This window comes from Physella acuta, unplaced genomic scaffold (genome assembly GCF_028476545.2).
Source record: "Physella acuta isolate Inbredline_101_S28 unplaced genomic scaffold, ASM2847654v3 ptg000433l, whole genome shotgun sequence".
NCBI lineage: Eukaryota > Metazoa > Mollusca > Gastropoda > Physidae > Physella > Physella acuta.
This window is the reverse complement of record NW_026731952.1, coordinates 168477-191519: the sequence shown is the minus strand read 5'-3', so window position 1 is coordinate 191519 and position 23043 is coordinate 168477. Positions and strand designations below refer to the sequence as shown.

Genomic DNA, 23043 nt, shown 5'->3' with positions numbered 1-23043 from the left:
ATTTTGTGAAAAGCATTTTGCCAGTAAATCTTGCTGTCATCAGGTGAACTATTTTTTCAAAATTTACATCCTAGTTGCATGAAGACTAGCCTTGAACTAACAGATTAATAACAAAAAAAAAGTTGAATTAACTAAATTGAGTATTTGGTTTCTATTGCAGATGTGGGTATCCTTGATATGTCAGATGTATGTCCATTACTAGCATCTGGTTATAAAACCACTGGGATATTTAATGGCAAATGACCAGGTTAGCTGAGAGTGACCTAATCATCAACTCAACTTTCTATTTCTACATCTGAGAGGCCTTGCACTTTTAAAAAATAAATTTACATTAAAGCAAAAAACATAATAAGTAAATTTTTTATTTAATAAAAAATGAATTTCTTTTTTATTTGAGACTACAAGTCTGTTATTTTTGGGTATAGAACTGAACACACTGTACCATCATTTGCCGAGGTCACACAAATAGAACTCTTTGAAAGGTTACTTTTTTTTACCAAGTGGCTACAAAAAAAAGTTTTCACTATTTTCAAATATTTGGTTACCTAGAACACATTCAATTTGTATGAAACTACTAAATAAACAGAACCAAGTAGGCTATATGATCACATTTGTTTTAAGAACAATGCAGACAATTTAAAAAAAAACATTTTATCACCCCTTCAAGTTTAACCCATTTATTGTCATTTGATGACTAAAAAAATTGCTTTGCGTATTGACTTAAAATAACAGTTCCTTACTGCTAGAAACTGCAACAAATTACCTATCACAATGTTAATGCTTCTGTGATTATAATTAAGAAGTCGATTAAAAATATTTCTTTACATATGGGTCAGACTGCAACATTTATGAATACATGTTATTCATTATGTCAATTATTTGAATAGCATGTGAGCTTTCTTTTAAAAATTGAGGCAAATTTTTTTTTAAAAAGCAGACCCAGATAAATCACAGTAAAAAATATCAAATAAAAACCCAATAAAAAGACCCATTGAAAAAAAGATTGAAAGATTTTTACATTGAAACAAAATGATTGGTTAAGTTATTTAAGGATAAGACAACATGAAAAAAAATAATCTAAGTAGATTCAGAAGAAATACATTTTGTTCATAACAATATAAAATGGACAAGCCATGTCATTTTAACATATACATTATTTTTAAAAAGAAACAATACTTAGCCAAATTATGTTTTTGAACATAGATAACAAATTATTAATATTTAATGAGCTCTAAATGAAATACATACCAGTAAATACATTGAAATAATGTAAAGTAGTAAAGTAAAGTTCCCCTTCCAAACCTGATAATCTATTGAAGTAATGAAATAAAAATATTCTTTGATTTTTTTCTGTTTTGAAGAGTTCAGAAGGGACTAACTGCATTAATAAAACAAATCAGTTTACGTTCTCAACAGTGCATTTGATATGAATTCGTGTGGACTGAAACAATTATTATATTGCATGAACTTCATTGAGTTCTGGAAACAAAGTTTGCATAGTTGGAATATGTTCTTAGAAGTACATTAAATGTAATCATAACATCTTTCTTAAGAGAACATTTTAAATCATAATAAAAATACATAGGAAATCTTTCTGCAGCTGGTATGTGAGTATATGTGTCATCAACTCAATAGGTGTGTCGCCAGGTGTGTCATCAGGTGAGCAGGTGTTCCTGGCTTGCCTGCAGGTGAGCAGACGTGAGCTGTGTCAGGGGCACGTACTGCCTGTCAGCTAGTTCGTCCAACACCCTAGACACAGTGTTGGGCATATGGTCAGTCACCATTTTCTTGCTGATGATGATTTTATCAAAACACTCCGGCCGGGACCAGACTGCATCATACTCATGTTTTCTACTGCAATGACAAAAGTCAATGTTAGTATTTAACTGTTATAAAAGATTTCTAATCAACATCACAGGCATAAAGTACCCCTTATATCAACATCACAGACATAAAATACCCTTTATACCAACATCACAGTCATAACGTGCAACTCATATCAAAATTACAGTTCTATTACCATCCAAATTATCATCTTGAGAAGCAGATTTAAAAGTATGTCAACGTTCAGAAATGTGTGTATGTTATTACCAATTATTACCAATTTGTTTCATTGACATTTTTTAATTTTGATGACCTTAACTCAAGCAGATTATGCATTAGAGTGATTTCCCTTTGTTTACTTAATGACAACCGTAAAATAACAGATTCAGTCAGTATAATTTGGTAAAAAAAACTTGTGTAGGCTACGTACAATTTGAATATGTTAAGTAGTGTAGGAACTTGGGAACTGTGATATGTTTTGATAGACAGTATACAAGGATAGGATAGATTAGCTATGTGGCTACTTTTAGCTGAAGCCCTACTGTCCTATGGATTACTATGTAAGTTATATTGCATATAAAGATCTCTATCAACTGGACTGTTTTGTTGGTTATAGAGTTCCAGATGACATTGTTACATCATTCAATGACCAATGCCTACCACATGACGTTACATCCTTCATCAATGACCAATGCCTACCACATGACGTTGCATCCTTCATCAATGACCAATGCCTACCACATGACGTTGCATCCTTCATCAATGACCAATGCCTACCACATGACGTTACATCCTTCATCAATGACCAATGCCTACCACATGACATTGTTACATCTTTCATCAATGACCAATGCCTACCACATGACGTTACATCCTTCATCAATGACCAATGCCTACCACATGACATTGTTACATCCTTCATCAATGACCAATGCCTACCACATGACATTGTTACATCCTTCATCAATGACCAATGTCTACCACATGACATTGTTACATCCTTCATCAATGACCAATGTCTACCACATGACATTGTTGCATCCTTCATCAATGACCAATGCCTACCACTCATTACAAACAAGAACCAGACACCATGTGCTCGACCTACTAACCTAGTTTCTCTGATGTGTAAGATCTGACCAGCTGGATGAAGTGGCCATTCAGTCTTCCCCATCTCCTGTAGCTGGTGTTCAGCCACACGCAACGCATCCTACAAAACATCACATTTTTATCAGCGCATCCTACAAAACATCACATTTTTATCAGCGCATCCTACAAAACATCACATTTTTATCAGCGCATCCTACAAAACATCACATTTTTATCAGCGCATCCTACAAAACATCACATTTTTATCAGCGCATCCTACAAAACATCACATTTTTATCAGCGCATCCTACAAAACATCACATTTTTATCAGCGCATCCTACAAAACATCACATTTTTATCAGCGCATCCTACAATACATCACATTTTTATCAGCGCATCCTACAAAACATCACATTTTTATCAGCGCATCCTACAAAACATCATGTTTTTATTCAAATTTCACACAATCATCAATACATTGTTCAGTTTTGAGAGATTATTTTAACACTTTAACACAAGACAATTAAAATTAGCTTGTATAATGTTTTTTTTATTATTTTTTATAACAATTATTTTAAGACACTGAAAATTAATAATTGTAAAAAGTTTCATGCAAAAAAGTGTACCTTCAACCCCTTAGAAAAAAAAGCTACACCAGAGTAAGAAAAAACACAGATAGTTGATACACAGATAGCTGATACACAGATAGTTGATACATAGATAGTTGATAGATAGATTTAGTTCTACAGACAATGATTAGTTCTAATTAGAAGAAATATATGGTGCCAACAACAACCATGCATTTTGATATATTCAAATAAATTGTGCAAACAAAGCAAACTCAAATTTTTAAAAGCTAATATTTAACCTGATTCCTCGTTCTTTTGTCTTATTGTGTCTGTCATGAGTCAGAACTGGCAAGCCAAATGTCAACACTAATAACAAACTGATTTCTTTCAAAGTTGACAAGTAAGTCAAGGTCTTATGACAAATGTGACCAAATAATTGACTTGAGTAAATGTATAAAAAAAGGTTTAAATTAAGTATTAATTATATACACCATTGTTTGCTATAATTTGGTGTGCAATTTATTTTAGTAATGTGATTCTATTCCATAAATAATTTTTAATAATTTCCTTTTAATATAATAAATAATACATCCTTTTTTAAATAAATATAGTAAGGGTATTAATTACATAATATAATGATCCACACTTTTCATTATGGATTTTTAAATAGTGGTGCATAGATTTTAAAAGAAAAAGCATTTAATTTCCTTAATTTCAATACATTGATAAAAATTTGTATTGAAACATGTTTTATTAAAAAAATATTTTCAGTTACATGTGGCTTTGCTCAAGCAATTCATGCAAGCTAGTATCCAGCATAAATAAAAGGGTGATTTGACAATCCACTACGAGTAAAATACATAAATAGTGAATGAGAGTAGTATTCAACTATATATCAATAAAATTTAGCATGCAGTGATTTTTTTACAATTTTAACACAAATACAGTAGTTTACTTTAAAAATGTTCAATTTTTTTTAGAAAAGAACAAATTATAAGCCTATATAGTTGATAAGAACCAGCTTTGCCAACATTTCTTAATAATTTGAATTTAAACATATATATTGTCGGAAAATTAATTTTCTTTTAATCTTCTTTGACAAGGGAAATTTTTCCATTTGATTTCCTATACTAAGGTTAAATACATAATAATCTTCTGTTTTTGAAGTCCAGGGAGGGATAACTTGTCACCCCTTCAAGAAATCAGTAGTGCTTATTCCCCTCAATGGTGGATGAAATAAGCAACTAGCATTGCATAAAATCAGTCAAACTTCTGCTTAAAAATTCTAAAAATAGGTTTGCCTATACATAAAAGCTAAATATAAAATACCATTACCAAAAAAAAAAAAAGCATGTTTTTTTTCTTCTACCATTGACAAAAATAAGCACTTCCCACTAGAGATGTTTTGTAAATTGAACACACTTTATTATTGGCAGGGGAGGCTACTAGTTTTACACCTGCTCCAACATTATTCTGAAATCTTACTGAGATTTTAATCATTCTTGACTTTTAAAACCCATTTCAAATATAGAAACCTTTATCAATAGCATAAAATTGCTGTGTATGTCAAATCTGTAAAGCCCTTTAGGCAACTAAAGACTCTGAAACAATTTTTACAAGCAAGTATCAAATGTGACACCATTTTTACAACACTCAAAAAAATATCAAATGAGAAACTTCTAAAAAAAAATTAAATTCTACCTGCAAGGTTTGTCCCTGAAAAAGAAACATTTTTTTTTCATAACCTCAAGGTGAAGGTCACATGATTACAAGTCAGCTGTGTCTTCTAAGGCCTACACAGCAGCTAGACTAAGTTTTAAGAAACTAATTCAAACATCTCCAATGGCCAGTTTTTAAAATACTCATGTTTAATGCTTTAAGATAAATACAAATAGTAGCTGCAGTGAGGTTAATTCAATTAGTAATAAAACAGAAGAACGTAAATATTTTAAACTTACGCACAAAATTTAAAAAAAAATTAAATTTAATATGGTAATACAAGTATTAAATTAAAATTTGCTTTAAATAAAGTCCTTTTATTGGTTTTCAACAATACCATGCACAAGAATGCTTTTAATTGCATTCCATTTGATTGCTGGTGTTATGGGTGCTGTATGTTGAACTACTGGTCAAACACATTCAAATAAACCTTGTCTAGAGCCACACAGCCAGAAAACTAACTGATGTCAACTACACAAGATAGCCTGATTAAAACATATTTCATATGTGTGGGGGACATCAAGCTACAGTGCTGACCATTCATATGTGGACTAGCTATATATTTCTCATTCTGTATCATAAGACATGTAATAATAACAATGACATTCAAATAAAGAAGTTTATAACAGATCTTCAGAAGAATATACTTTTGAAAAATAGGAATTGTAATATTTGCAAGAGATGATACTTTCAGCATAAAATGGACAGAATTGTAGAATATTACTATATTTATTTAGAAGGTTTGTGAGAGAAATCTGCAGAGAAAAGATACCAGTCAGCACTAGACTGACAAGAATCTCACCTGTAAAAGGCTCCTCTCTTCTGTGTACCTGGCGCCTGCCCTGCTCAGAACGTTGTTTCTCTCCTCAGCCCTGCTGTCACCAGATGGTGTCAGACAGCACAGCAACCGCAGACAACCAGTGGCCAGAATTCTATACTGTTGAGGCCAAAATTCTTAGTTGTGCAAGCAAGGAACTATTTTTTATCAAATAAGTTTTCTAACAGGTCAACAAAACACAGATTAGCTATGGTAAGTGCTCACATCAAAGCTGCACTAAGGTTAACCTTTAAAAAAAAATTGATATTACAAAATAAATTTTTTTTTTTTTTTTTTTTTAAATAAATTTCAAAAATCTTTTAGTTTCACCAGTTTTTAGTAATTTTAATTTTTTTTACTAGTTTGTGTAGGTTGTTTTACAATTTCCCCAGTTAAACACCAAATGTTTTTGCAATTTCCCCAGTTAAAAGCTAAATATTTTTGCAATTTCCCTAGCTTTAAGCCAATTTTTGTTATCATCTCCCGCGCTGTAAACCAACATCTCTGACCTTAGGTTTGTTGGTCTCACAGAGAGCTTGTAGTATCTTGACCTTAAGGTCAGTCAGTGTGTACATCCCCAGCCTGGGGACAATGTCCTTGTCCACAACAACAGAACAGACAAACTCTCTGGTGTATTTGCTGGCACTGGCACTAGGGGAATAGGAAAGACAACTTTAAGGCTATAAATAACATCTCTCTGGTATATTTGCTGGCACTAGGGGAATAAGAAAAACAATTTTAAGGTTTATAAATAACATCTATCTGGTATATTTGTTGGCACTAAGGGAATAAGAAAAACAACTTTAAGGCCTATAAATAACTATAACATAGAGGAGCCTGATTGCATATGATAAAAATGTGTACAATTGAAAACATTACATTTGCAGTGATATATAAAATAATAAACTTATCTCAAGGATGTATTTAAATAAGTACAGGTAGTCAATTGAATTATAATCAGGACAAGGCCTCAGAACTATAATAATCCTGATTCTACTTCATTAGGACCCAGACAAATTATGACCCTGACTCTACCACATTAAGCCCCAGACAAATTAAAACACTGACCTCATTAAGCACCAGACAAATTAAAACACTGACTCTACCTCATTAAGCCCCAGACAAATTAAAACACTGACTCTACCTCATTAAGCCCCAGACAAATGAAAACACTGACTCTACCTCATTAAGCCCCAGACAAATTAAAACACTGACTCTACCTCATGAGACCCCCTGGTGGTGAGAAGGAAAAACAGATGAGATCTGGGTACTGTGGTCTCAGCAGAACTGACAAGATGGCGGCTACACCAGCGCCCAGGCTGTGACCTACTAGAACCAGCGCTGCCCCTTCCTGTCCAGGTCAAACCAAATCAAGGATCACTACAGATACAAATACTTCAGATATTTAAGTTACAACAAACACTTGAGTTAAATCTGCTTTAACATTAAATCAAGGATCACTACAGATACAGATACTTTAGATACTTAAGTTACAACAAACACTAGAGTTAAATCTGCTTTAACATGGCTCTCAGATGCCACTGGAATTATTTTGTAAAATAAAACCAAGATAACACTTCAAAATATCCCAGGATATCTTAGACAAAATACCCACAACAATATATCTTCAGAATTCTGTAAAATATTTAAATAATATAACATAAGTATTCTAATTCTTTGTACATAGTGTGGTTGAAAGTAGCAGTTTTTGCTAAAATTAACATTTTTAGATATTTAAAATATAAACTTTTTTTAAAAACAAAATGAGTTTAATGTATAAACTATAAAAAAGCAATATGTTGAGTTAAATATTGTTTTTTCCGCTCTGGGAGTGATTGGAGTGTTTTGTTAGAGCCTCGGTCTGACAACAATGTGCTCAGACTAACATAAACTTGTAGTATTAATATTAACTGACCAGTGGTGAAATGCTGCAATTAGACACAGGTTCAAAAGGCCAAAAATGGAACTGACCCTGAGTTGTCCGAATGCTGCTTCAAGAATGTTGAGAGATTCTAGCTTTGATTTGATGTAGTTTGCGCAGTCCAGCATGGCTGCATGACAATAGCTGTTCTCTACACCAGGAATGTCTAGAGTAGCTCCCCTTGCAGACAGGTCAGCTAAGGCATCCTGGGATTGAAAAATTGTAAAAATCTTTTACACAAAAAAGAAACTGAAACATGGGAACCTAATTAACAGTTAATTATAGTAAGTCACAAAACTTAATTACTGACAGAAACAACTTAACTACTGACAGCCTACCTTTAAAGAAAGTGTTCCCCTAATGCTAATGACAACTGTGTTCTTCGGTCTGTCCAGGGCGACATAAAATGGCACTTGTTTAAACTGTTTGAACATACATTAATATGTAATGACTTGTTTAAATTGTTTGAACATACAGTAATATGTAATGACTTGTTTAAACTGTTTGAATGTGCATTAATATGTAATGACTTGTTTAAACTGTCTGAATGTACATTAATATGTAATGACTTGTTTAAAATGTTTGAATGTACAGTAACATTTAATAGTATTTAATTAAATTATTTTAATACACAGTAAAATTTGATTAACAGCTGCAAAGTTAGCCATTTTCAGTTACATTTATATTTCACTTATCTCCAAATTCCATAGCAAAATTTCAGCTAATAATAACATAATTTACCATACACATCAACAAATAATTAATAGTGGGAATAATATTGAAATAAGTAACTTAAAATCCAACCTGATTATGAAAAGTGACATAGATCAAATCATTTTCATGTAGATGTGTAAGTTTTTTTATAGCTGCAGTATTGCACTGGCAAATGTTGTCTTTGAATATTCCATTAGCTTTACGCATGCATGAGCAGCATCTAGGGAAAAAGTAGTAATATGTGTACCTAGCTGTAACCATCTAGTTAAACAACACATTTTGGTGATAAGAAAATTATCAGGAACGCTAAATGATGACATACAGTTTTATGGTAACAAAATTTTAAAACTAAAATTTAAAGTGTACGATTTATTAACATTAATTCCATAATTATTTTGCTAGGTTTAGGTCATTGAAAATTCAAAACCTATCATAGTGTAAATTATAAATCAAAATACACAATTTAAAACTGTTAATTTGTTAGAAAATGGAAAATAAGCCAAAAGTACTCTTTCCCAAAAAGTTAATAAATAAACAGAAAAATATAATTGTAATGTCCATTAGGTGAACAAAATCTGAAATAAATAGCCTCAGCACATAGCTACCAGCAGGTGTGACACAATTTAAAGCATGACACAGCTAACAGCTCGGGTGGACTGGCAGGCAGAGCCAACAGGAAAAATCCCTGTGGGCGACCAAGAAAATATCTCTGTAGGCTGACAGCACTGGTACTGTAATAAGCTTGTTGTTGGTTTGGTTATTTTAAAAAATGTGTTAATTAACCTTTTTGATTTATTCTTTTGTTATTATTGTATATTGTGATTTATTACTTGACTTGTGACTCCGTAGGCATCGGTCCTTAGGCTGGGAAACTTTAAATAATGTTTAATGAAAATAAATGTCAGGAGTGGGTTGCTTTTATTTATTTTCCGTGTCTCTAAGACACAGCCAGCCCACCCTTACTAAAAGTGTGGCAGAATTAATATACAATTTTATTACAAAAAATCTGCTACTTTGTAAAATTAAAATCATAAAACCTATGTGTAGAATGATTGGTTAGGCAAGTGACAGGAAGTTAATTCAACTTAAAAGATACAAAATAAATAAAATAATAACAGTAACTAATTCTAAATTAAATTGTTAACAAAACTATCCTAAATGTGAAATAAAATTGTGAGTGTAAAAAATAAAGATAAAAAAAAATTATAATCCTATTTAATTTTGTTGCAAATACAATAATCACACAAAAAATATTAGTTTTTAAAGAAAGAAAAACAAAGGCAAACCAATGTAAATAAAAAAGAATTGTTTATTCTTTTTTTTCCTAGATATATGAAATCTGTAGCAGATGTAAGTTTAAGCAGGCAGTAAAACAAACAACAAACTAACACTGATATAGAAATTTATAATGGACATAACACCCACCCCTTCGTGAGGGACCGTAGGGCAGACCGGTATAACTGAATGATCTCATTCAAATCAGAAGAAAAAGCTCTAGGAATAAAATGTAACTGTGTATGTCAACTACAAAATCTTATCATTACAAAATTAGTTTTGAGCACAAATACTACAGGAATAAAATTCCATGTTTTTTTTTACATAAACTAAAGAACATCATAACAATAGCTAAAGAGAGTAAAAATCAGACTATGGTGGGTGGGTATCTTCACACATACAGAGACTATCAGTTAATGAATCAACCTCTTTATAGCTTCAAGCTTTAAATGGAAAAAAATTACTACACATTAAAAGCATTTAAAATTTGCAAATATTTAGAGATTTAAATTTGTGTAATGTTCCAGACTTTCATGAAGTTATGCAACTGTTTGTGTACAAATAAAACAAAACAACATACCTGTAGCTGGAGCAGAGGCGACAAGCACCTGTTAATATGTTCTGGTACAGGTAGAAAGGCCAGCCGTAACTTCCCATAGCAAACTTCATGTAATGGGACATATTAAATATCTGCAGACACAAATATTATAACTGATAAGATAGAAAGGCCAGCGTAACTTCCCATTGCAAACTTTATGTAATGGGACATATTAAATATCTGCAGATACAAATGATATAACTGATAAGGTACAAATGCCAGCCATAACTTCCAATAGCAAACTTTATGTATTGGGACATTTTAAATATCTGCAGACACACATATTGAAACTCATAATTGTATTCATAAATATTTGCTTTACAAGATTAAGACTCATAAACAAAATTCATTCACTACAACTGAGATCAATTTATTTACAACATTTCTTTTAAATCATCAAAATGTAAGTGCAACCTTTCTGTAACTTGGAACCAAAAGTTTGAACTATCTCTCAAAATAGAAAAGTTACCGTCATCCAGCTTTTGGGCTGACACTGAGAATAATCCCCTAATGGAGGGTTGGGACTGGTTGACACAGAATACAGTTGGGAGTCCATGTTTGCCTGTTTTTCATAAACCAACATAATCCCTGCTGCAAGGTCTGTTGGTACCAGGTCCAGCTCCTGCAAAGAGAATGGGATTTATGAGTAAATCCCGCTTGACATTTTCACTTACATTATTAAACTAATTTCAACAGGACAAAAGGTTCTCTTAGAAATCTAATTTTCTAAAAGTTGTTTACTCATTAGAATAAAAAATGTAACAATAGTTTTATGGCTTCAAGACTAATTAATGTTTTTAAAAAATGATAGCATTCCACACTTACATGAAAAAATTCTGCCACGAGTTTCCCGACATCTGTGAAGGCATTTTGTGTGTCAGGGTTACAGGCAATACAACAGCATAACACGCGACACCTAATTCACAAACATGACATTATGTTATAGAATCATTAACTAGACCTATCAGTCATACACAAAAAAACACCTAGTATCTAAAGGGGTAAAAGAAATAATTATAGATTTTGTAAAATATAAAACTTTTTATAAAGGTTGGCATTAAACTTGAGCATACACACAAGATAAATTATTATTTTATATGAGGCACAAAAACATTTCAAACCAGCCAAGCAGAATTATGGAGCCGGACGGGTAAACTAGAAAACAGATCGTTGACCTAGTAAACAGCTGTGTGGGTGTAAACCTACCCTTTGTGATGACCATTTTTAAAGCAAGTTTAAGTTAATTTATAGGGATCGTTAATTAACTTTTCATACTGGTATATAATAAAAGCTCAAACCTGTTTTCCCAAACCTCATTAGCTGCAATAATTGATCCCATGGTCAAACTTTCATCTGCACCTTGATTTTCGCTGCTAACAGAGTCTCTTCGGCTGATGGCTAGGGATCCTAATGGATCAAAGGATGCCAGTATTCCAAAGAAAGTCAAACAGCCAACAACCCAAGAGCAGATAACTGTGCCCCTCACTGTCCACACAACTGACCACAAACAAGTGTAAGAAAAGCCAAAGGCCCAGTATGTTGACAAACAAACCCAAACGGCTTCTGGGAGGAGCAAGAAAATTTTGGCGTAAAGTGGCCAGCAGATGAACCTTCTAGGCCATGTGTCTTTAATTGTACCCTAAAATAAAGGGGAAAAGAAATCCTATAATTTTACCCTAAAATTAAGGAGGAGAATAAAAGAAATCCTTTAATTGTACCCTAAAATAAAGGGGCAAAGAAATCCTATAATTGTACCCTAAAATTAAGGAGGAGAATAAAAGAAATCCTTTAATGTACCCTAAAATTAAGGAAGAGAATAAAAGACATCCTTTAATTGTACCCTAAAATTAAGGAGAATTAAAAATAATCCTGTAATTGTACCCTACAATTAAGGAGAGTAAAAAATTCTTTTATTGTGCCTTAAAATTAAGGAGGATAAAAAATGATAGCAGGTGTTGAAGTGTGAATAAAAAAAAACTAACTTGAATACTAATGATCATTAAGTCAAACATTTACCTTCATGCTGATCCTAAGTATCACCACTATGTTGATCAAACCTATGCTGTTTAGAACTATTGTACCTATGTAGAAAGACTTAAGGTTCTGAGCGTTGTCACAATTAAACCCATTTTGATGAGCAGCAAAGAAGACAATCAGAACAATTAGCCTGAATAAATAAGTAAAACATAATTAAAATAAGTAAACATATACAGGAATAAATCTACATACAAACTGTATTAAATAAACAAAACTAAAACAACAAAACAAAACCTATACAGGAAGTTTGTAAATCTGGTTACAAATTGTATGTCTACAACCAGACTTTGGCTTTTGTAAATTGGTTAACACCATGATAAAAATTATTTCTGGCTAAATCTTTCAGCTTATGAATTACTTGTACATGTGCTTTTAAGAGATGTCAATGTAAAACTCTTCAGAAAGTATATTTTTAAGCCTACATTAATATTTATTACCAGATGATCAGCCTTGAACAGGTTAATATATAAAGTGTTTGACAAAAATGTGCAGTTAAGAATAGAATTAAATAGAAATGAATTTTTATGTCAAATTTTTAAACCTCTCATCCATTACGTCAATCAAAAAAGTCAGACCATCCTCGTACTAGTACTACCATCCCACCCTTCTAATGTGTCATTTATGAAGAATCAAAATACATCTAGTTGAATTTGAAATATAGCTCTAACAAACTGATTCAAACAAGCCTAAAATATTTTGCAATCCTTGAATTTTAGAATCTATTTTTTGATATGTTAGATGGCAGAAATCCATTTTGATTCTCAGCAAATTCCAGGCATATTTTAAGAATATTTTGCCACATTATTAAAACTTTTTTAGCGCAATTTCCATTCTGGAGAATTGCGTTTATTAACTCGTCTTTTCTGGGAATGGATGAATGGATGGATGTGTGTCCGCAGCTTTAAGTCGTATCTCCTCCTCAACGAAGCAATATCGAGGACTAGTTCCAAAAGCAAATATGTTAAGCAAGTTACCAGGATGAACATAGGCCAAAAAAATTCCGGGTTTCTTTCATGGATTTCCAGGAAAAGCCAAAAAACCTCGAAAAAATGCAGTTTTTGGCCCATGTCTCGGCAACCAGACCACTTAGCGACTTGAAACATGTACCAATCGATTCCTGCCATAATTTAGAACAATATTGCCTAAGAAAGTTTTCAAAAATATCCTTTCGTTCGGCCACAAAAAATTAATTAAGAATTTTCAAAATGAGCGTCCTGTAGGCCTAGGATGATTTAGCGCAAAGCGCTGAGGTTCGACAGGATTTTACCATAGCGAATGAGCAGAGGTTCGAAAGGTATTTTTCTATTTTGTTTTGAATTATTGAGACTACTTTGTTGCATTATTTATTTGCTGAATATATGATTTATCTCGATTTAATTTACTTATTAATTCAAACGTTATTTTTGTACCCTATTAATGTATTTATAAATTATATCAGAGTGATAGGGAGTTACAATTACAAGGTTTTGTTTCGCTAGGCCTAATCATTTTTTCGGTTTTTAGCGCATAGCGCTGAGGTTCGAAAGGATTTTACCATAGCGAATGAGCGGAGGTTCGAAAGGATTTTTACGTAGGTCTGTGAATTCTAAAAAATTAATTAAGGAAATTGCGCTTAAATTGTCACTAGACTTTTTATTAACTTGTTTTATTGTAAGATTTGATTTGTATCAATTGTGTATTAATTTAACATTTTGGTCTCATTAAGGGTAGGGTGTCACCTAAGATTTTAAACTTCATTATTGTTCATGATGACTTAAAAAATTAAAAACTACATTTAGTTATCTTTAATTTGATACATATTTTATTTATCCGATTTAATCGGTAGCCTAGAAAATGATTTGTGAAAAAACTCGTTTATTTTTAAATGGCTAGCATGATAACACTGATTTTCAGTGATATGGTGGGTTAGATTTTTAGGAGTGTTTTTGTGACACGATTGGCCGTTCACTGTACTTTAGCAGAAATGTGTCATCTGCTAGATTTCTTCCCATTCAAATACAAGGCGGGCAAAATGGGCGGGCTTAGTTTGATGTTGCCTTGATCAAGTTGTTTTATAGGTTTTGCTTTTACCCTGCATGATTTTTAAAACATTAATGACATTAGTTTAGTAGATAGCAATTTATAAGTTTCTGTAGTTTAGAATATATTTTCAGTAAGTTTAGAGCAATACCAAATACAGCAATTCATGTTTTGCTTACTTTTATTATGTTCTGCTCGATATTCTCAGCAATTGGACAAAAAAAGGTACAAATGGCAAGTTAGCATCAAACACTAATTGTCCATTGTTAAAACTAGACCGGTATTGTTGAATAATACACAAAATTAATGATTTTAAGTATACATTTCTGAAATGACCATGAAACATTGTTAAAAAATCGGAATCACGATATCGTCGTTTTCGGCAGCCATCATTACCATGAGAGTGGTTAAAAAGTAGGTCAAGCGACAACCTAATTAAGTGGGGGAGGGGCTATAATAAATTTTATTGCTGAAATCTCTAGAGCATACACAGCTCCCAAACTTTCATGGCTATAATTAACTAACTATAGTAGTATAGGCTATAGTGTAGGCCTAATAGTAATAATAATAATCTTTAGAAATTTATAAGGCTAGATCTAGATCTAAAAATAATAGGATTAATAGGGCCTATGTATTTTTTTATGTATTAAACTTTAATAATAAACAACAACTAGATCTAGTCTAGATCTAGACTCTATGACTATATAGTCACTATAGAAAATATTTTTTCCCCAAGCTGGGAACTATCTGTCTGGCAAAAGAAATATCAAATAATCTATCTAGAATCTAGATCTACATCTAGATTTCAAAAGTTACGGAGTTGCAACAGTTAGTGATCTGATCTACAATCTACACTACTGACGTGAGTGGGTGTAGAACTACCTTAACTTAATTCTTAAAGAATTATTTTTACACTCAAGTCAGAAGTGTAGATTGAAGAACTCTGAGAAATGTGAGATTCATCAGAGATTCACTCAGATTGAGAAGAGTTTTATTTTAAAGAAAAAACGGCTTACCACGACAGTCTTAAAATTGTTTCTCCAAAGCTAGGGAAAACAAAGTCATCACTTGCAATCGCCCATCTTCTACCAAACAAAACTAGTCCAGGCATTATGTACAAAATGAAATGATGATCGATAAAGTTCAGAGTGAAGAACCCAAATAGTCTGACAGCGAATTACACGGGAACCATCTTGACTTACTTGTTCCTAATGATTGTATTGGATATTTTATCGGAAATTCCTCGCGAGCGACCAATCATTGTTGAGGTAACCAAGCAAGATGAATGGCACACATGAACTCATGACCTCTACTTTCGATTTCAAACTGAATAAAAGTGTGTAGTGTAGTGTAAAGAAAGTTGTTGTAACCTACTTACTTACTTACCAAGTTACTAGATCTAGATCTAGATCTCTACTTAACTTTACAACATTCAACTTACTCAACCGATTCAAGTTTAGTAATGAAAGAAAGAATAATTTAATAATAATAGACTAGATCTAGTAATACTATACTAGATCTAGTATTTATTTAGTTAGAGTCAGTTGGTAATCTGTCGTTTGTTTTGGGTACGTAAAAGTAAAATCGCCCGCGGCTATTAAAGCCTATTAATATTATTATTATTATTATTAATTTATTAATGTACGAAAAAGTTAACTCATTGTCTAGGCCTGATTAAAACATGATTACCACAATTACTAAATTAGTGTCAATTAGCGGTAGGCCCTAGGCCTAGATCTACTTTTTTTAAAATTAATTAATAATTAGCCTACTTAGTACCTTACCTACTAGATCTAGGTAGGACACTAGGAATTTTGGAATTAGGCCTCATTTACTAAATTTTACTAAATAAACTATTAATATTTGACCCAATATTTTTATAATAATATTTATACTCATTTTGCCTCATTTCAAGTAGGCTACTGTGTCTAAGATGTCAGCTGTAAGAAAGGACCTAGCAACTTTAATTTCCCTATTGAAAATAAGAGGATTTATAGATCATTCAGCTATAAAGCATAATGGACAAGAATACCTCATGAGTGACTATGGTCCACCTGGTACTTTGCTTCGACAAAACATTTTAAAACAGTGGTATGTTTCAAGTTAAATGGATATTATTACTGTACAACTTAAATGCTTGTTTTGTGCTTTGTGTGGTAGATAATTTTCTTAAGAAATATTTCATATAAAGTGTAAAGAAATATCACAGGGAATACTGCAGAGTTTAAACTTTAAAATAATCTGTTTGTGTTGGGACAGCAAGGTCAAATGATAGAGCTTACCCAAAAGTCTCGAGTTCAAATCATTGGTTAAGTCTGTAGGACATCCCTTACTCCACCCAGCTCGGATGAGTACCTGAAACACTTTAGGGAAGCCAAGGTGGCTTGTCTTAGTGCTGGAAACACTATACATACAGTGAAGGTCATTGAAACAGATCAACTCTACTTCATCCGCATCATGTGTCTTGGACATGAACAGGAAAAGATTAACATCTGTTTTGTAAAAATTAAACTAGCCTAAAGTTGAAATGCTTCATTTTTGCAGGGTTGCAATACTATATGGTTTATGTTATTTTTTAAAAAAAAAGAAATTGTGCAACAAAGAGCATTGGGGTCATCCATAAATGATGTCACGCTTTTCTGGACAATTTTTACCTCCCCCCTTCCCTCCGTCACACACCATCACAAAAAGCTAGGACCCCCCCCCCCCTAAAATGACATCTCACCTCAGCCTACAAACCCCCTCAAAATTGCTGTTGAATTTTTCTTAAAACATCGACATTTTTCCAAAATCTTGTCAGAACTCTGTCAACATAGAGTATTTTGATCAATTCCTATAACAATTTATTAAAACTGTTTCCTAAAAGGCGAAATAACGGCTAAAGCTTGTTTTCTAACATTGCTTTTTTATAATGCAAAAAAGTGACGTCACACCATTTGAACCCCCCCCCCACTCCCCCTCATCACACACCATCACAAAATTATGGACCCCCTCTCCCCCCTACGAGTGTGACATCATTTATGGACAACCCCATTTGATAATAATAAACTTTATTCCTGCATTTCCCTATTCTCTTCAATATAGCCTGGGAAAGACTAATAGAAAATGCTCTAAAATTTTGAATTACAGTCTTGCATTCTGGCAAACTTAGTATAACACATTGACAAGATGTCAACTACGTATGTTATGGAAATTAATGCCCATAAAACCCACTTGATTACCAGCAATGACAACAAATTCACTATCAACAGCAGTACAAGTCATTGATAGGTTTGAATACCTTTGTGATTTGTTGTCGATGAATGATTTTGCCCTGAAGTGGAAAGTAAAATCCAAACCATGAAAATGAGATACCACAGGAAGTTAGTTAAAACGTTACTCATATTTGGACCACATCTCGAAGGATGAGGTGCATGACAGGATCCAGAGGTCAATCATAATGACCTAACACGACTCATTAAAATGATAGATATAATTGTAAGGTCATGACACAAGGTTGTCAGGTTTAGCAAAAACTTTCCTACAAGACCGTGCCAGGCAGCAAAATAGAAAAGTTGGAAAGACGACATCAGAGAATGGAAGATTTAACATCAGGAAAGCTCTGAGGATGACGGAGGAGAGAGAGGAATGTAGCTGATCAAAAGGATACATTACTGATTTATAATTAGATCTGTACTTCCACTAAATATACTGATTTGTACAATAATTAAGTATAGATAATTTAATATCTTTTGAAACAAGTACTACACATGAATTATAGTGCTACTTTTAAAAACAGAAGATTTAATTTAGTATTCCCTAGATATAAACACATATTATTATGACTGGAAAAGTAAAAGAAAAAATGTCTTGAAAATGAACTGATAAAAGTTTATTTAAAAAATGTTTTTTATTCACCAGGTGGGATGCTGTGGTTTGTAAACAAAATAATGTGTATGCTGTAGAGAGCCCATTGCTCCAACCTTCAGATTGCACATCTGAGAAACAGATCACAAGGTCCAAACATTTCTCACTGTTATGTAATTTATTCATTTTTATTTGTAAAAATGTTTTATCATACAATCAAGGATTTTGAATGTGCATTCCTATTTCAAGTCTGTATGTATTAGTGTTTCACAAACTATTTGAAAGTAGAAACTCTACTTTTTTAATATAAAGTTGGTAAGAGGAGATGATGATCTTTTGGTTAAACCTGTGGCACCATAGCTTCTTTATTCAGCCTTCCACGTTAGTATGAAAATAGAGCTCGCACTATTCACTGCTAGGCTATCCTTATGGTGAAAGATTTTTTTAAATGTTTGCATTTTCAGATCATCAGATGAAGCAGTTTTAAGAGATCAGTTACAAAAAGGTAGGTTTAAATATTCAAAATTGTTTTTATGGTTTATAAATGTGAGCATATACATCTTATTTCTTTCTAATTCAACAGATTGTTCCTCAAAGTATCTTCAAGTATTAAAACTATCAAATGGGACATTACCATTCTCAATAGCAAGTGTTGGTTCTTGCTTTTCGTGGAAAGAAAACACTCAGACCACAGAGCCTGATTTGAAAAATTTGTTTTTTGGGTAAATTATACTTCAAAATTTAATACACACATGATGCAAATCAAATTTTACAATAACAAAAGTTTTAATAGTACGGCAAATATCCCTGGTATGTTCTGAGAATCAAAATGTATTAAATGTATTACTGCCATTTTACATATCAAAAATAGATTCTAAAATTCAAGAATTGCAAAATATTTTTAGGCTTGCTTGAATCTGTTTCCTAACTTCAACTCCCCCATTTACTGGCTAAATTGTAATTAAGTTGTAATATAAATTCATAATTCTATAATTGCATTATATGACTTTTTTTTGTAAGTGATGTTGTTTCAAATTTTGTTTTAAATGCTATTCAGTTTTCCTATTGACAAAAAATTATTATTAAAAAGTTTTTATATCCTAAACGTATCGATATTGCCAGGTTTTCTAACTACACACGACTTATTGTACAGAACTACACATCCCCAGCAAAATCCTACAGTGTGTTTGACTACTGGCTCCAGTTGCGGCTGTCATGGTGGAAACAGGTGGTTTATTTTTACAAATATGTATTTAGCTTATTGACTTAATGCATGTATTCTGAATTTAATTTAGAATACTTTTAAGCTCATCCCTCTTAATGAATATATTACAATTACTTGAAATACTTCTTAGAATGCAGGCAAGGCATGTAAAAGCAGTTCTTCCCCCCCCCCCCCCCCCCCCCCATTGCTTTTGTGATTCAACCTTGATCCTCAGTCTTGCCTAACATTGTTACAGGCAGAAAATAACAACGCAGTGATTATTTGTTGCATTGCTAATATTCCTCATACAACCTTTTTCCTTGCATTTTGCATTGGTTACTCCATAGCATAGTTAACAGTGTACCAAACTTGCTGATTTTTAAAAATCCGGTAATTGCATTACTTTTAATTCATGTTTTTGCATTTAAGAAAAACATTTTCCAGAATTCACCAAAAGCAACAACTATAATTTAATCTTTCAGTTCTCCAACAATCCTGCCAAGTTTTCCGTGATATCCGCCTCTAACAACAACCACAAGTCCACCAATGGTCAAGTGTCTACCCAGGCCTCAGGTGCTACCAATGGTAAAGAACAGTCACAGAACAGAATTATTGTGTACGAGTTTCCCTGGGGAGTTGAACCTATTGAAGAAGTTAGTAATTTAGGTGATGGGCCTTTTCATCATGTGGGCAGTGGAGAAATTGAAAAATACATGGTAAGTGAACAGGTTGTGGTGTCATATTTCTTGATTTAGAGGTTTAGCCAGGGTGATTTAGTTGGAGAAGGTGGTTAAGCTAAGGTGTTATATATTAAGTTAGATAAGTTTTGAGATTGTATATTATAGCAGTTGATCCAGAAGTTTAGCCATGGTGCATAAGGTTAAGCTATGATATTATATAATTATTTAGATAAACTTAGAGGTTTAGCTATTGTATTATAGCAGTTGATCCAGAAGTTTAGCCATGGTTGGGGCATAAGATTAAGCTATGACATTATGTAGTAATTTAGATTCACTTAAAGGCTTAGCTATTGTATTATAGCAGTTGATCCAGAAGTTTAGCCATGGTGATATAGGTGGAGAATACGGTTAAGCTTTAATGTTATATAGTAATTTAACTAAGGTTAGATGCGAAGCTGTTGTAATATACTTAAAGCTATGGTAATTGAAGCTAGTGAAGCAAGTCTTAGAGCTTTTGTGTCACATGGTATGATATTGTACTTGTGGAGTCAGGGGAATTTCCAGTCAATAGAACTCAAAATAAGGGCATCAAAAACAGCATGAGGAACTTCCTTGTGTGTGTATGCTAATTATTTTTTTATTAAACTAGCCTTGTTAAAGCTATTGTCAAATCCTTATCAAATCCAGTCTCATCACTCTGGTCTAATATGTTTTAATACTCCCAATGGTCCAAGATCATACTTCTACTTTCAGGGTAAAACAAGTGGAAAATTGTCTTGCCTTCCATATTGTATCGAGTGCGACACAAACATTGAATCTGCAGCAGCTGCTTGGATCATCGACAGCTACGTGGAGCGACCTATCATCTCAGATACCAATACTTCTAAAACAAAATTGGCCCAGGTATGTATTGATTTATAGAACACATTTTTATAGCCTCAAATAATAATCGTGTGAAATGAAAAAGCACTTGCATTTGAGGATTAACAATGTAACAGCTGTTAATATTTGATAAACCTAATGTTTCAGATTTGTTGAATGGTGAGGCATAGTACAAATAGATGGTGTATTGTGTTACATATTTAATGAAGTTTAAAAAAACTAGTATCATTGAAATTAAAGTTACAAAGCGACTGCTTCTTACCATCAAGAAACCACCTGGTTACGAGTTTTTAGCACATCTGGATGATTTTGAGTTGTATTCACAAAATACTGGTAACCGTGTTTGTTAAGGGTCAGTTGAGGTCAGGTTAGAATACGGTAGAATAGTCTCGAACTTAGGGGAGAGTGCTTGTGTGAGTTGAGTTCACCCTAGAATATTGTTAACCCCGGTGTGTTTATGTATTGTTATCCCAAGGTCGAATGCGGTATAAAAGCGGGAGTGAATGATTATCAGGGGTTAGTTTCTAGCGATTAGGACGAGGGCTACGCATGAAAGTATTTGAGACGGAATAAAAGTAACAAACGTAGTCACGAAGAGTTGTCCTTTATTTGAAACCAACGCAGAACGTAACAATGTTGATTATTTTGTTTGACATTCTTCTTCCTCGTTCTTAATTTTAGTGTTGGAAGAGATCCCCCTCCAACACAATTAAGTATAACGTGTTAACTGGTTATGCGCCATATCATTGACTCTGATTTCAGCCTGCTTTTCTTTTTGGATTTGCTTCCATAGCCCTTGTCCAACCAAGAACAAACTACAAGGCAGTAGTTGTTTGATTTTGAGTTGTCTCTCCTAGAAGAGTGGCTGTCAACAACTAAAGAGCCTCATCTGCCCGAGGGTTCGAACTCAAAACTTTGGTTTAGAAATCCTGAGCTTTACCGACTTGACCCCGTTTAACATTTAAATTTTCATAGCTTTGGCAGTTATCCTGTTCACCGAATTATAGTTTTGAGGAAAGTGGCGAGTTTTTTTTTAAAAGAAGTTTATAGAAAGTAATTTAGACTTAATCTTATAAACTCATTATTGTGTCTTTTGAAGGTTCTCAAGCTTCACTCTAAAATAGCACCCTATCAAGTTTCATTAGCTGTCCAGACATCACCAGTATCCAATGAGCTACGTCATATATGTACTCACTTAGAAAAGGAATTTAAAAAAGCCAACATTTCATTATTTAATGCATCTGATCACGGAAGCACAATTGATGCACATTTTAAAAGGTGGGTTATTATAATTATCCAGTAACTATTCCCATGTTCAGCATACACATTTGAAAAAGACTATGTTTGCAGAAATGATCAACTTGGAATCCCCTACACTGTGATTGTTAATGAACGTACCCCCACAGATGGACTTGTAGTTACACGCCACAGAGACACCCAGATACAGGTAGGGGGATTCATTGCAACACATTATTTATATAAAGATTTACTTATGTAATAATTGGTCTCTTCAATTCATCAATCAGGTCATTATAATTTTCTTTGAAATGTCTCTTTTAATTTTTTTTTTCAATAGGTACCTTCACATATGACAGAAATAGTTAATGATTTGAAGCATAATCTGGATGCTCAATTGGTGCACTAAAATAAATAATTTAAAATCTAGTGTTTGTTATTTTCACTCATTTTAAAAAGAAGTTAAACTGTGTGGAAGGAAATTATGTATATGATGTGAAAGAAATCTTCAACACTTCATCTGTCAATAACTAAATGGCACTCATCTGATCACAAACATTATGTATATGAAAATGCTTATTTAATTACCATATCCAGCCAGAAATTCAATGA

At 32.8% G+C, this 23043-nt stretch overlaps 2 protein-coding genes across 3 annotated transcripts; one reads left to right on the top strand and one right to left on the bottom strand.

Moving 5' to 3' along the window:
• Positions 1 to 292: 292 nt before the first annotated feature.
• LOC131942918 (diacylglycerol lipase-beta) lies at positions 293 to 15779 on the bottom strand. Of its 2 annotated transcripts, XM_059302888.1 has the most exons (16): positions 15600 to 15779; positions 12544 to 12694; positions 11826 to 12166; positions 11353 to 11443; positions 10997 to 11149; positions 10510 to 10619; positions 10080 to 10148; positions 8745 to 8874; positions 8279 to 8362; positions 7991 to 8146; positions 7240 to 7370; positions 6529 to 6670; positions 6005 to 6139; positions 5185 to 5199; positions 2937 to 3034; positions 293 to 1854 (listed from the first exon to the last, which is right to left on the bottom strand). In XM_059302888.1, the coding sequence occupies exons 1-16, from the start codon at positions 15692 to 15694 to the stop codon at positions 1656 to 1658; spliced, it is 2100 nt and encodes a 699-aa protein (XP_059158871.1). In that variant the 5' UTR covers positions 15695 to 15779; the 3' UTR covers positions 293 to 1655. The 2 variants fall into 2 exon arrangements, with proteins under 2 accessions (XP_059158871.1, XP_059158872.1); XM_059302889.1 differs by lacking the exon at positions 10080 to 10148.
• A 719-nt stretch (positions 15780 to 16498) lies between these two features.
• LOC131942921 (DNA polymerase subunit gamma-2, mitochondrial) lies at positions 16499 to 22898 on the top strand. The gene is made up of 10 exons (XM_059302891.1): positions 16499 to 16674; positions 18484 to 18579; positions 18894 to 18934; positions 19013 to 19151; positions 19552 to 19657; positions 20116 to 20349; positions 21067 to 21216; positions 22295 to 22473; positions 22546 to 22642; positions 22772 to 22898. The coding sequence occupies exons 1-10, from the start codon at positions 16517 to 16519 to the stop codon at positions 22838 to 22840; spliced, it is 1269 nt and encodes a 422-aa protein (XP_059158874.1). The 5' UTR covers positions 16499 to 16516; the 3' UTR covers positions 22841 to 22898.
• Positions 22899 to 23043: the final 145 nt, after the last annotated feature.